The sequence below is a fragment of the Lissotriton helveticus genome, chromosome 10 (assembly GCF_964261635.1).
Source record: "Lissotriton helveticus chromosome 10, aLisHel1.1, whole genome shotgun sequence".
In the NCBI taxonomy this organism is placed as follows: Eukaryota; Metazoa; Chordata; class Amphibia; order Caudata; family Salamandridae; genus Lissotriton; species Lissotriton helveticus.
The window spans coordinates 22,030,321-22,044,283 of NC_136071.1; the positions used below are offsets into that span (position 1 = coordinate 22,030,321).

Here is a 13,963-nt window from a genome sequence, read left to right on the forward strand (position 1 = left end):
CATTGTTTAAGGGTTCCAGCCAGCTCCTGGCTACTAGAATGCGCCTGACAAGACCACGCTGCAGTAGCAGGGGTCAGTGGCGGCCATGTTGAGGGTAGAGGGCACCTGCACCTTAGCATTGATTTTGACATTACCCAGGGCATTTTGACCTCACAGGGCCTATTCAACTACATTACAAGGGGGCGTTTCCAGAGTTAGGAGAAGCAAAAAGCGAAAAATTCCCGTGAAAAGGGCCAAGTCCAACAGTGTTGTTGTCTCGCTTTGCTTCCACTGAAGTAATTAGACTACACACCTGAAGACTATGCTATGTAGGTGAAAAGTTTAGGACTGGAGACAGTGTCTGTATTGACTTGGAAGGCGAAGATCACCCTCTCTCGGAGTGCATGTCTCTCTGGGAGTGAGGGTTTTTTTTAGGGTAGAGCTAAGCAATGAAGAAATCAATTTCTCCTACTGAAAAAAGAGAACAATTCAAAAAGATAGTTAACCATTTATAGGCTCCCTTCTCTTAACTGTGTAACGATGAAAAGCATTTCTTCTATTTGAAACCTGATAGACAAAACTGACTATCAACGTTTAGGCCTCAGATGCAAAAAACTCTAACTTTACTCCTGCAGAATAAAATATAAACTGCATAACCACACGAGCTGTGCATTCGAACAAAGTGGTAACAGTATTTAACAAGTGCTCCAAATTAAAGACGAGCAGGAAACTAAATAAAAGACAGTGCCCCAAAACGAACAGATAAGCACCAAAGTGGAAAGATACCAGTATTTTGGCATTGCTTGGGAGAAAACAAATGACAACAAGGAGGGACAGACAGGAAAGATTAACCGTTAGCTAGCAAGTTTTTTAAAGGGCAATCGAAGCAACGCATTAAAAGGCAATGGGCGAGCTGTAAGCCCACAAAGTTTATACAACATGTCTCGGAGAGACTGCGCCAGCGATGCCTAGGCTCGACGTAAAAAATGTACTTGTGAGAAAAATATTGTTGGTTCAAAATTACCTGTAGGTTCAAGAAGATGAGAAAAGCCACTTGTAGGTCACAAGGTTAGTTGGCTTTTCTAACGGTGGAGAGAATGTTTTTAAATCTACAAAAGAGAGTAGAAAGAAAAAAAGGGATCAGCGTTATATTCATGCAATAAACTACAATGATCGAAATGCACAGTTTCACTGAAAATAGTAAAACTCTACCTCGTACGACAAGGCCGCTAATGTATATTTTATTTAATCTAACCATTGTAGTCAACGGGAAACTATTTAGCCAGGAAAGTTTGTATTTTAGGGGGCAATTTTAGGTGCACTTTTATATACTATGGTATGAACACGGAAACGGAGAGTATGGGGAAGTTATCTTTCCAAAAGACAACTACAAAAATTAGCGGGAAAAGATCTTTTTATAGGTGAATCAAGGGCAGCTTCACCTCACCGGTGAGAAACTTTCTACTATATGCAAAGAGGACCCCGGATATACCACTCCGATGGGTCGAACAGCTGCCGGAAGAACTACAAAACTCCCAGGACACTGGCAAGAAATCTAGGAATTCTACCTAGAGAGAATCTAAAGGGGATTTACAATGTGCATGAAAATATTCCTAAAGACTACAGTCATGAGGAAAATAGTTATGGATGATATTAGAGCCTTGAACTGCTGTCAGAGGGGTGGGAATAAAGGCCTACGCAAAACACTAGAATGTACTAGTAGATAAAGAAATTGAACGAAGGAAGAAACCTCCCAACTCCAAGACTGCAAAAAGAGAGAATTTGAAAAGACATACTTCTGCCCTATCCTTCTCAAACCTACTTTCAAAACATATATTTTCTACTGATCATAGGAACCAGATAAGTTTATAGATTAATTAAAACTTTGTTAAAAACTGCAGTTTTCAATTAGCTTTTTTTAAGTAAATTCCACGATTCATTTCTAATCTCCTGGAGAAATTACAAAGCCTTTTCCTTTTGCACTGATGAGGATTCACTCAAAAACAGAAAGACAAGTACAGGCCATGGACATGTGTTAGCCTCAAAGGGACAATGGACCATATTAGCAAGAACCTCGTTAAAATTATCTCTGTTTTAGCGGCAGGAACCTGCCGCTAAAACGACGATAATGGGCTTGCTAATATGCATTCTAGAATTCCAATAGAAGCCCGGGTTAGATGTCCTGCACATCCAACCTGGGCTTCTATTGGAATTCTATAACGCATATTAGCAAGCACATTATCGCCGTTTTAGCGGCAGGTTCCTACGGCTAAAACGGCGATAATTTTAACGGGGTTCTTGCTAAAATGCCCCAATGTTTTTGCTTAGGAAGCTAAAGCGATTGTATCCGATGGTTGAACCACAGAAGGTTCTGGGACACTTGCGAAGGCAGTGTCCACTTAGAAACCCTGTTTCCAACCGTCTTACACAGGATCTTCACAGACACTTGTAAAGTCATACATTGTGATTGAAGCAGTAAGAGAGGGTGCACAGTGGATGAGGACAGCCCCAATTCCCTTTTGTTGAGGTTTGACTAGAGGTGATGTTTGTGTGGGGTGTGTGGGGTAAGAGGAGGTAGAAAGAAAGAGGTACCACTGAGGAACTTATGGAGAGGAGACGGACCGTGTTGGGCAAGAGGAGCGTGGCGAGGACAAGTGTAGTTAGATCTTTAAGAGTGAGTAAATGGATGGAATGAGAGTGTAGGAGCTGTGTCATTAGTGAAGACACAGGAAGGAGGGAGTTAAAATAAGAGCTCATTCAGTAAAATAGATATGGGTTGGAAGAGGAAAAGTACAAGGACTTCCCTCTCCCAGATTTTAGCTTCGGGATCTTGAAGTGACCCTAAAGTCTTGTACTCTCTCCTCCATGACAAGATTATGTATTGAATATGTCTGATTTCAACTTGGTTAGAGTACCTTATAAAATGTATATTTTACTAAAGTTTAGGCGGAGTCAAAAAGCATCTATCCACTGGTTACTTCGTATAGTGGAACCAAGTCTGCAGAAAAGCGTCCTTATCGCTTTGTTTGTGCGGCAGATATTCGTACCCAGTCCCCGTATAATTCGCTTTGCCCACAAGGCTTGGGTTATCTCAGGCTGACGTTTATCCCTTCTCTTCCCACAGGTCCAGTTTTTGTCATCCTGATGATGCTCGCCAGCCTCAACAGTTGCACCAACCCTTGGATCTACACCACCTTCAGCAGCAGCGTCTCCAACGACCTCCAACAAATGTTCTGCTGCGTTCGTAGGGGCCTCAGGAAGAACTCCATCCCTGAAGAGTCCTGCTTCACCGGCACCTCCACTGTGCCGAAGGACTCGCTGTACTGAGGAAAGACGCAGACGCGTGGAGAACGTTGGCATCAAATGCAAGCGAGCTTCCTTTTCGGAGGACCAGACGGAAAAATGTGCATAAGACTGATCTCAACAGGGCACGGAGGACATTTGAGAGACTGAAGGGTGAGACCTAAAGCGTCCAACAATTGGAAGAACATTGGCACTGGGGGTGAGCCCCCAGTGAGAGAGGTCTGCTGGCAGATGAAGATGGCCTCAGACGTCTCTTTCTGTGTTGTGGTTGTGGATTTATGGGGACTAAGACATGCAAAGACCTCAGAAGGGACACTGATATGTCCATTTGTGCCTGAAGCACCTGGGTTAGTCGGAGAGGAACCGCGGACTCCGACATGGGTCATCACATACTGTTGTGACAATAAGGTCTCCGGGCTGCAATGTGAAATATCTTATCGAACGCTAGGCCATGCACCTTCATCTCCGCTGTCTATTGGAGGTATTCGCTTCCCAGCTGTGAATGGAAGACCAGCCACTCACAAGCCAGAGTGCATCTTCTGCGCTTTGGTTTGCTTTTATCTTTTAAGGAGAGTCCCATGAACATGGGGGGACATTTCCCACTCTTAAACATTAGTTACTCCTTAAGGGATTGAAGGACAACTGCTGTTCTGGAAGTGTTTTGTCAGAGTTGTCCACCAAGCTATTGTCCAGCACTGAACACAACCAATGAGAAATGTGCATTAGTTCTCGCTTTGGCATGTAGGGCAAATCCCATTCTGGGAGGTGCTTAGCGGACAAGCTAAGTAGCCATAACCGCTACCACTTCTGCTTATTTGTTCGCCCAAGATCGACCCACATACGTAATGAACAGGGCCACTTTGGGAAAGTTAGGTGGTGACTGCACACTTGTACCCTTTATTTGCCACGCCAACTCCTTACACAGCGGCTGGTGCAACACGTGTTCATGGACAAGTGCTGCTCGCCTGCCCCGTTTGTGCACTGCCCTCCAGGCTCAAAGTTCAGAAAGGTACCATGGTGGGTAAAAGTGGACCAGGTCTCTGTCTCCATTGAGTAATGGAGGCTTGGAGTTTGTCACAGAAGACTGATGGACACAACTGTGATTAGCAAATTCTCTTGCACTGCACTAAAATAACCAGCATTCCCCAGAGAGCAACCAGTGCAAGGAGGAGAAAGGGATAAGTATCCGGGGTGACAGGAGTGCGTAACACCTCATCAATGCCCTGCGAGGACACAGAAGGGTGGTTAGTAGAGCTTTACTGAGCATATAATAAACCTGGTCAATGGATGTCCCCTGAGAGGTCTGTGGGTGGATGTGGTCTTGGCATCAGTAGAGATAAAATAGAGGTCAAAGTTAGCAGGAACACCATGAACCTTTCAAGGAACTAGTGCCATCTCAGAGAAGATAGGCATTTGGAAAGACATGTCAGTCCCAGAGCCTAATCTAGGGGTTTAGGACACCCTGTCTTATCTACAATCGATCGGTGGTACAAGTGGTTCCAGAATCTGCGTGGCCGAACTGCTCAACCGGCTTTGCTTACCAGCCAATGATGCTTACCAGGTCCGCTGGCGTTATCAGCTTATTGCAAAGATCCATGGCATGGCCGTCTAACGTGGGTCTACAGGCGTGTTCCAGACTCTCGCTGTAAGGCCTGGGTAAGAGCAGACGGGGCCTAGAAGAACTGGAGACACTCAAGGCGAAGGCCACCTTGAGGCTGAACATTTCCTCAACCGCCTGGTCCATCATCAATCTCCCGATCATCCCCAGCAGTGTGGAGAAAGGAGTGGACCTTCAACCACAAACCTACCTTGGACTCCACCAGTGACTGTTCATCATTCAATCCTTGCTTCAACCAAAGGCCCACAGACTGCCCTCTGTACAGACATGTACTCATCCTCCATTACACCTGCACGCGACCTCTGTTGAACCTCCTCTAGATCCTTCTAGACCCCAGGAGGCATCTGCTAGATCCCTTGATAGACCCCTGCTAGACCCTGCTAGATACCTTCCAGCACCTTCCAAGTCCTCTGATATATCTTTCTTTGGAGTCCTCTAGAGCCCCTGCTAAACCCCCTGCTTGACTTCTGTCTGCTAGACCTCTGCCAGACCCCTGCACGACCACTGCTAGACCCCTGCTAGACTACAGCGGGATCCCTGCAAGATCACTGCTAGACCCCTGCTAGACCTCTGCCAGACCCCTGCACGACCACTGCCAGACCCCTGCATGACCACTGCCAGACCCCTGCTAGACCTCTTAGACCCCTGCTAAACCCCCTGCTTGACTTCTCTCTGCTAGACCTCTGCCAGACCCCTCCTAGACCACTGCTAGACACCTGCTAGACCACAGCCAAATCACTGCTAGACCCCTGCTAGACCACTACTAGACCCCTGCTAGACCACTACTAGACCCCTGCTAGACCACTGCCAGACCCCTGCTAGATCACTGCTAGACCCCTGCTAGACCCCTGCTAGACCACTACTAGACCACTACTAGACCCCTGCTAGACCACTGCCAGACCCCTGCTAGATCACTGCTAGACCCCTGCTATACCACTACTAGACCCCTGCTAGACCACTGCCAGACCCCTGCTAGATCACTGCTAGACCCCTGCTAGACCACTACTAGACCCATGCTAGACCACTGCCAGACCCCTGCTAGATCACTGCTAGACCACTACTAGACCACTACTAGACCCCTGCAAAATCACTGCTAGACCACTGCTAGACAACTATCAGACCCCTGCTAGACCTCTGCTAGACTCCTGCTAAACCCCCGCTTGACTTCGCTCTGCTAGACCACTGCTGGACCCCTGGTAGACCACTACTAGACCTATTCTTGATCACTGCTAGACCCCTGCTAGACCACTACTAGACCCCTGCAAAATCACTGCTAGACCACTGCTAGACAACTACCAGACCCCTGCTAGACCTCTTCTAGACCCCTGCTAAACCCCCGCTTGACTTCGCTCTGCTAGACCACTGCCGGATCCCTGCTTGACCACTCCTAGACCTCTTCTGGACCCCTGCTAGATCACTCCATCACTCCACCAGGAGAGGGCCAGCTCCCCAACAAGACAAGATCTTCTGTGGTCCTAGCCAAGAGCACCGAGCATCCTTCCACAGGCAGGTTGAACACATGGGGCATCTGTGGGCTCAGCCCCTCCTCAGTGGGGAGACCTCTGCATCATTCCACCAGGACAGGACCAGCTTCCCAACAAGACAAGATCTTCTGTGGTCCTAGCCAAGAGCACCGAGCATCCTTCCACAGGCAGGTTGAACACATGGGGCATCTGTGGGCTCAGCCCCTCCTCAGTGGGGAGACCTCTGCATCATTCCACCAGGACAGGACCAGCTTCCCAACAAGACAAGATCTTCAGTGGTCTAGGCCAGGAGCACCGAGCATCCTTCCACAGGCAGGTTGAACACATGGGGCGTCTGTGGGCTCAGTCCCTCCTCAGCAGAGGAGACCTCTGCATCACTCCACCAGGGTACTGCCAGCTTCCCAACAAGACAAGATCTTCAGTGGTCTAGGCCAGGAGCACCGAGCATACTTCCACGGGCAGGTTGAACACATGGGGCGTATTTGGGCTCCGCCCCTCAATATGGATTCTATCTATAACCTTTGCAGAGTAAATGAAACTGTTTAAAAATAGACTTTTTTATTCAAATGAAATATATTTATTTTGCAGAAAGGACGTGTGTTTTTTTCTTTACTCTTGTCTCTGCCATGGTATTGTTTAAAGAATGGCTGCAGGTACTGTGTGCACTCTGACCTTACTGGCCTCTCGAGAAAGGGCATGAGTGTTCTGCAGGGCTTCGATAAAGGGTGTGTAATACTAATAAAGGACGATGATGCTTATCATAAATAATGGGCCCGATTCACAGAATGAACTTAAATCTCAATCCTAAACTTACTACTATTTTGATATTCACACAACGCACTTACTACTTTTGGCATTCACAGAATGATCTTACTACTTTTGGCATTCACAGAATGATCTTACTACTTTTGGCATTCACAGAAGTTAGGATTTTATCTTAAGACAGACTTAAGACAGACTTAGGACAGACTTAAGACAGACTTAGGACAGACTTAAGGCAGACTTAAGACAAACCTAAGACAGATTTAAGACAGACTTAAGACAAAATCCTAACTTAAGTCTGTCTTAAGTCTGTCTTAAGTTTGTCTTAAGTCTGTCTTAAGTTTGTCTTAAGACAAACTTAAGACAAAATCCTAACTTCTGTGAATACCAAAAGTAGTAAGTGCATTCTGTGAATACCAAAATAGTAGTAAGTTTAGGATTGAGTCTTAAGTTCATTCTGTGAATCGGGCCCTCCCTCAGTAAGTCATGTGTGAACGGGGTCCACATTTAGGACAGGGAGCAGGCCCTCTCTGCCATCATCCCAGAGAGGTCAGCAGCCACTCTGGGGTGGGTCCTCAGCCTACAGACATCACAGAGGAGCCCATGGTGCTCTGTGGGGCTGTGACCCCACCTCCTGCTCCCCTGGCCCAGGTCCTAGCCCCCTGACACAATGTACCTATGACCCCTGGGTTCAGACCTTGGTTTGATGGCTCAGTGGACTAATGCATCCATTGTAGGCTGCAGTGTTCGTCCTCGTGGTCACAGGTTCAAATCCTGGCGGGTTCACTCAGCCTTTCATCCATCTGAGGTCCATAAAATGTTCATTGTTGGGTAACAATGAACATTTGTTATTCAGCGCCAAGAGACCTCTGGGTAAACGTGCGCTTTACAAAATACATTTTATGTTATGTTATGTTATGTTATGTTATGTTATGGATTCCACAATGCAGGAACTCAAACAAATCACACGAAGTGACACTGGTTCTCTTGCACGGACACCTTTCCAATACTTAACACCATGGCATTATATTTCCTGTTATCACTGAAATCCTGAAACTGTTGGTGTATTTTGAAAGAAAAAAGAATCCTTTTAAAATGTAAGGTTCAGAGCTGTCCCAGAGCGTCCGTCCCAGTGTACAACACTCCACTGGGGCCTTTTCGGGTCATCTGTGAATTCATGCAGTCTTGAAATCCGGTTATAGTACATTCTGCAAACAATCCTTTCTCAAGGAAAACATCCCTGAGAAGGAATGTGTTGTTTTAATTAGGCCTGGGCATAGTTCGCAGAGTTTTGCTACGCGGAACTCCGCGAAGTTACAAAAACGTTCTGCAAAGTTCCGCGTGTGTCGGAGTGCAGTGCGAACTGCAGCTTGTGCTTTTATTCCTGCCGTTCGGGTAGAAATTCTACCTGAGTGGTAGCTCGCGAACGTATCAATCGCAATCGCAAACTTACCCTTCGTGACAGCGAGCAGGGGAAAACTCCGCTGCACATCGCGAAGCAGAGTTTTCTGCTCCGCGCAGTGCAGAAAACTGCAAACTCCGCGAACGGAGCGAAGTTCACCACCCAGGCCCAGTTTTAATGTGAATCAAAAATATGTCAGTGACTTACTCTGATGCCTGTCTGCCTATTCAGGTCCTGGATATATATATATTCACTTAATAAACCAAAGTTACAGGGACATTATAGTTAGGAAATAGAAATTAAAACAAACCTTAGAAATTCACTGAAAAAAACAAAGCTACAGGGGCGTTATAGTTAGGAACAGATTAAACTCATACAAAACTAGTTAAATTCAGAAGTTATAGTTACCTGAGCTAACTATAACTTATACCCCTATAATGCACTGCTTATGACCTCCCATATTATATCACTCATGGCATGGTCAGTGACATCACTGATGCCATCACTCATGACATCATGCAGTCAGAGTAAGTGTTTTTAAGAGTTTACGGGTGTTAAAGATATATACTAGCCTACTACAAAAGTTAGATTACTCTACTACTAATATACTTATATACTACTAATGAGTGTTACTATCTCTAATGTGTGATCTGAGTGGGTGTATAACTGTCTGTATTTGTGTCTGAGTAAGTGTGTGGCTGTATGGTTGTGTGAATGCATGCACGAAGGACTGTATGGGTAAGTGAGTGGATTTCTGAGTAGGTCTGTAGGTGTGCGAGTGGTTGTGTCAGTGTTTGTATGGGCGAGTGAGTGGCGGTTTGAGTGGCTCCATGGATGGGTAAGTGGGTGGGTAGTAACTGTACAGGTGAGTGAGTGGGTGTCCGAATGGCTATATGAGTGAGTGACTCAGTGTGTAATTGGCTGTATGGGTGAGTGAGTGGCTGTTTGAGTGCCTGTTTGGTTAAGTTAGTTGGTGTGTGAGTGGCTGTATTGGAGAGCACGTGTCTGTGTGAATGGCTGTATGGGTGAGTGAGCTGATGTGTTTGGATGTGTGAATGCGTAAGTGGTTGTGTGGGTATGTGAGTGAGAGTGTGAATGCTTGTATAGGTTAGTAAGTGGCTGTTGTTAGAGACTATGGGTGAGTGGGAGGGTGTGTGAATGACTGTATGTAAATAACTGGGTGTGAGTAGCAGTATGGGTGAGTGTGTAGCAATGTGAGTGGCTGTTTGGGTAATTGACTGGTTGCATGAGTGGCTTTATGGGTGACTGAATGTGAGTGGCTGCACGAGTAAATGAGTGGGTGTGTGAGTGCCTCTATGGAGGAGTGAGTGGGTATGTGAGTACTGGTATGGATCTGTGAATGGGTGTGTGAGTGGTTGTGTGGGTGTGTGAGTGGTTGTGTGGGTGTGTGAGTGGTTGTGTGGGTGTGTGAGTGGTTGTGTGGGTGTGTGAGTGGTTGTGTGGGTGTGTGAGTGGTTGTGTGGGTGTGTGAGTGGTTGTGTGGGTGTGTGAGTGGTTGTGTGGGTGTGTGAGTGGGTATACAAGAGGTTGTATAGGGGTGTGAGTGGTTCTGTGACCATATCATGAGTAATGTCACATGTGTGGTTATAAGCAGTGTATTATGGAGGTGTAAATTATAGTTAGCTCAAGTAACTATAACTACTGAATTCCACTGGTTTTGATTGAGTGAAATCTGAGCCTAACTATAACCTCCCTGTAACCTTTGGTTTTGTAAGTGAATTTCTAAGGTTTTTCATATTCAATTTCCTACCTATAACCGTTGGTTCTTTAAGTGAATGTATATGTTTTCTACCTAGTAGCCCTCCTGTTACCTCCAGCGAGTTCCACCCAGGGCACCCACGCACAACTGTTGTGGACTGCAGGGGAACCTCAAGGTTCCTGTGGTCCCTGCCTTCTCCCCGCCTCCTGCGGGAGCTGGCATTGCTTTCTCAGAAAGGGAGCTGCTAAACACGCAGCTCTTTCTCTGGGAAAGCAATTCTGCTCCGCTTCCAACAACCGGGAGCTCTCACTTGCTGGTAGGGGAGCGTTTGCTGTGGCTCGGCAGGAGTGGGAAAATTCCCCCCAAGCCACAGCAAACAGCTATGTCCCTGGGTTGGGCACCCCGGGACATAGCAGGTGTCGGCCCCTACGGGTTGGAGGTCCCCTGGGCCATCTATGGCTCCAGGAGGGGTGTCGCGCAGCCCCCTCCTTTCTTCTATATATGACCTACCCCCCGGGAGGTGGCAGTCCCTGGGGCCAAAAACAGCCAGGGAACCTTCTCCCAATTATTTTACAAGAAAGAGGCCCTGGGGAGTTGATGGCTCCTGGGGCCTGGGGTGGCCCTGAGGCCCCCCATAGAAATTAATTTGGACCTTGGGGAGGTGGTAGTCCCTGGGTCCAGGAGGTCCAAGGGCACCCCATACAAAAATATAGTAGCCCCCAGTGAGGGGGTGGGCTCCAAGGCACAGGGGTCCAAGCGACCCCCCCCATTACTTTCTTACATGTGGCTCCAGAGAGTTGGTGGTCCCAGGGGACTGGGGGGGTCCGAGAGGCCCCCCCATTTATAAATCAGTAAACCCTGGGGAGATGGTGGTCCCAGGGGCAATAATGATCCAGGTATGATCTGTAGTGTACAATGCACACCATAACTTATGCCCCCACCATGTTTTTCTCTTAGTAGACAGCCTTTTTGTATATGCCATTAGCCACAGGATTTGCTGAGCAAGGTGGTGGCGATATATTGCGGGGCTTATTTATGGGCCCCTTGCGACACAATGTTGTGCCGCCGTTGCGTCACTATGCGTGAGGCAGTGGTGGCGACAATAATGAGCCATGTTGCGCCATATTTACAAAGTAATGTATCTAGCAGGTGCATCACCTTGTAAACCCCTGCGCCACATTATACCTGCATCAGGTATAATGTATGGAGGGTGGTCGTTCCCCCGCAAGAAAGACTCGTAGCAGTGTTGCAGTGAAATCAGATTTCACTGTGCCACTTTTAGGACGCCACTGCGTCAAAACCTTACGCCTGCCTCATAGCAGGCATAAGGGTGACGCAGTGCAATGTGTATAGGCCTCCCCATGCATTGGTGGAGTTGTGTCATGTTTACGACACAACTCCACCAATGCTTCATTACTGCGCTGACAGATACGTCAGCAGTCCTGACGCATCTGTCAATCCTTGCGACATGGAGCGCCGTACAGTAAATACGGCGCATCCATGGTGTCGCAAGGAGGGTACTCTTAAAAGTGTTGCCTCGCTGTTTTATCGCAGCGAGGCAACACTTTTCATAAATGAGGCCCAACATTTCTATTGGCCGCTTTAACTTTACACCCCTTGATGGCCTGACATAAAAACTTGGCATTCCAATCGGAAATTATCCCTAAAAACCACTTCTAAATTATGTTGTGCAAATTCATTCACACAGTGTCAAAGTTATTAGAAAATTAATACTTTTGCCATCCCCTTTTCATTAGCCCTCTCCCACACCAAAGATTAGAAAAATTAAAAAATACTAATAGTAAACTGAACATGGTAAGAGTCTGCCAAGTTTCAGGCCAATTCATCAAACTGTACCAAAGTTCTAAGTAAATCAACTAACTGCTTTTGAAATGACAAGATGTGCAGAAGTGTCACCGCTTTGTAGCCACATAGAATTTCTTTCAGATGCCAACACCTTAAAACCCCCAGAGCAGATTTACAACATAATAAAAACAAGTGAACTTTCTGAGTAAAGTGCTGCTTTCAAGATGTGTTTTGTGTACAACAGTTTGGCTGCAGGTACGAGCAAAAATTCATACAGGAGTTAAAATGTGAAAACACATCTCTTTTTCCTGCCCCCTCGTAGCTTTTTCCCCTGCACAGAACCGCACGAAATGTGGCAACCCGGACCTTTACATGACTCTGCTAAGCAGGAGACAGATTCGCTACAGATCTGTTGACGGGGCCAAAGTTTTAAGCAAATAAAATCTGTCTGTCTATTATAGTGCGCTAGGAAAATAAAATGGCTGCCGAAAAAAAATCAATTGGTAGAAATTATATTTCTCCAGGCCTTAAAAACGAATAGAAAATTAAGGAAGAATTAGTTCTAAAAATGCAATGATACACACTCTCGAGCCTTCCATTTCTATGTCTGAAAGACTTACGTCTCCACTTTGGGGCCTATTCCGATGTCAGACGAACCTGAGTCCATCCGACATCGGGCAGGAGCTGTAAACGACCGACCTGCTGTCGTCGGTTACAGCCCTGCTAGTACGATGCGACCGAACAGGGGGGCATATTATCAAGGACCGGTGTTAAAATTATCTCCATTTTATTGGCATTAATAGGCTTGATAATACGCCCTCATTCATATACCTTACAATCAGCCGCGGGCCGTGGAGGGAGTTACGGTGGGGCAGGGAGGCGGGGAGGGGGAGGGGCGGGGTGGAGGGTGCGAAAATCAGGCATATGGATCATTGCAGGTAAGTACACAATTTAATTAATAAAACGAAATTCGTAGCGCGCACTGCATGGCAAAAAGCAATGCTGTGCGCGCTACGAATTTCGTTTTATTAATTAAATTGTGTACTTACCTGCAATGATCCATATGCCTGATTTTCGCACCCTCCACCCCGCCCCTCCCCCTCCCCGCCTCCCTGCCCCACCGTAACTCCCTCCACGGCCCGCGGCTGCTTACAATGCAAGCATGCTTTCCGACCGGAAAGCATGCTTGCAATGTAGAAAGCAGGGGTGCAGTTCATCCCTGCACCCTGTGGCCGGCAACACAAGGTGCCTGCTACCGGGTGCAGGGATCAACGGAGGGGCACCATAGGTGCCCCCAGGCCGCCATCCGGTGGCCTCACACCCATGGGGGCCCTGCTGGGGGCCCCCAGAGACAGCTTCCGACTGCCTTTTCGTGCCGGACAGACCGGCACGAAAAGGCAGTGAAAAGCTGCCATTGTACTCCCTCGGTCGGAAAGAGGCGACCGGGGGAGTACTGGATGATTTCCGGACTGCGGACGGGCTCTCCGAGCCTGTCGTTCGCAATCCAGAAATCCAAGTCGGATTCCTTTCCGACCGAGCCCATCGGAATGGCTCGGTCGGAAAGGAATCCGGCCGGCAGTGACCGATTCGGTCGGAAGGGCTCCGAACATGGTTCGGAGCCCTTCTGGCTGAAATCGGAATCGGCCCCTAAGAGTTTACAAAACGGGGTGAATCCGGAACTGCACAGCATCATGGACTATTTATTTATTTGCACATTTTCCTTTATAGTGAATCAGGGCGTGCAAGGTCATTCATTAAACTCCGAATTATTTTAGATATGTGATATTGTGGAAACCCAGCTTCAAGAAGTAGCAGGGTGCTGAGAACATTGACGTGCATCAATCATGAGTGGAGTCTGGTGCAGCCCACTAAACCTTGGATCCATTTCT

The 13,963-nt window shown here is 47.2% G+C and overlaps 1 protein-coding gene across 1 annotated transcript in view; it reads left to right on the plus strand.

Moving 5' to 3' along the window:
- AVPR2 (arginine vasopressin receptor 2) overlaps window positions 1-6,990 on the plus strand; it is a 110,919-nt gene extending 103,929 nt beyond the window's left edge. Inside the window, exon 3 of the mRNA XM_078664587.1 lies at window positions 3,104-6,990. Within this exon, the coding sequence (XP_078520713.1) occupies window positions 3,104-3,306 (203 nt within the window). The 3' untranslated portion in view covers window positions 3,307-6,990. The remainder of the gene's footprint in view (window positions 1-3,103) is intronic.
- The last annotated feature ends 6,973 nt before the right edge of the window (window positions 6,991-13,963 follow it).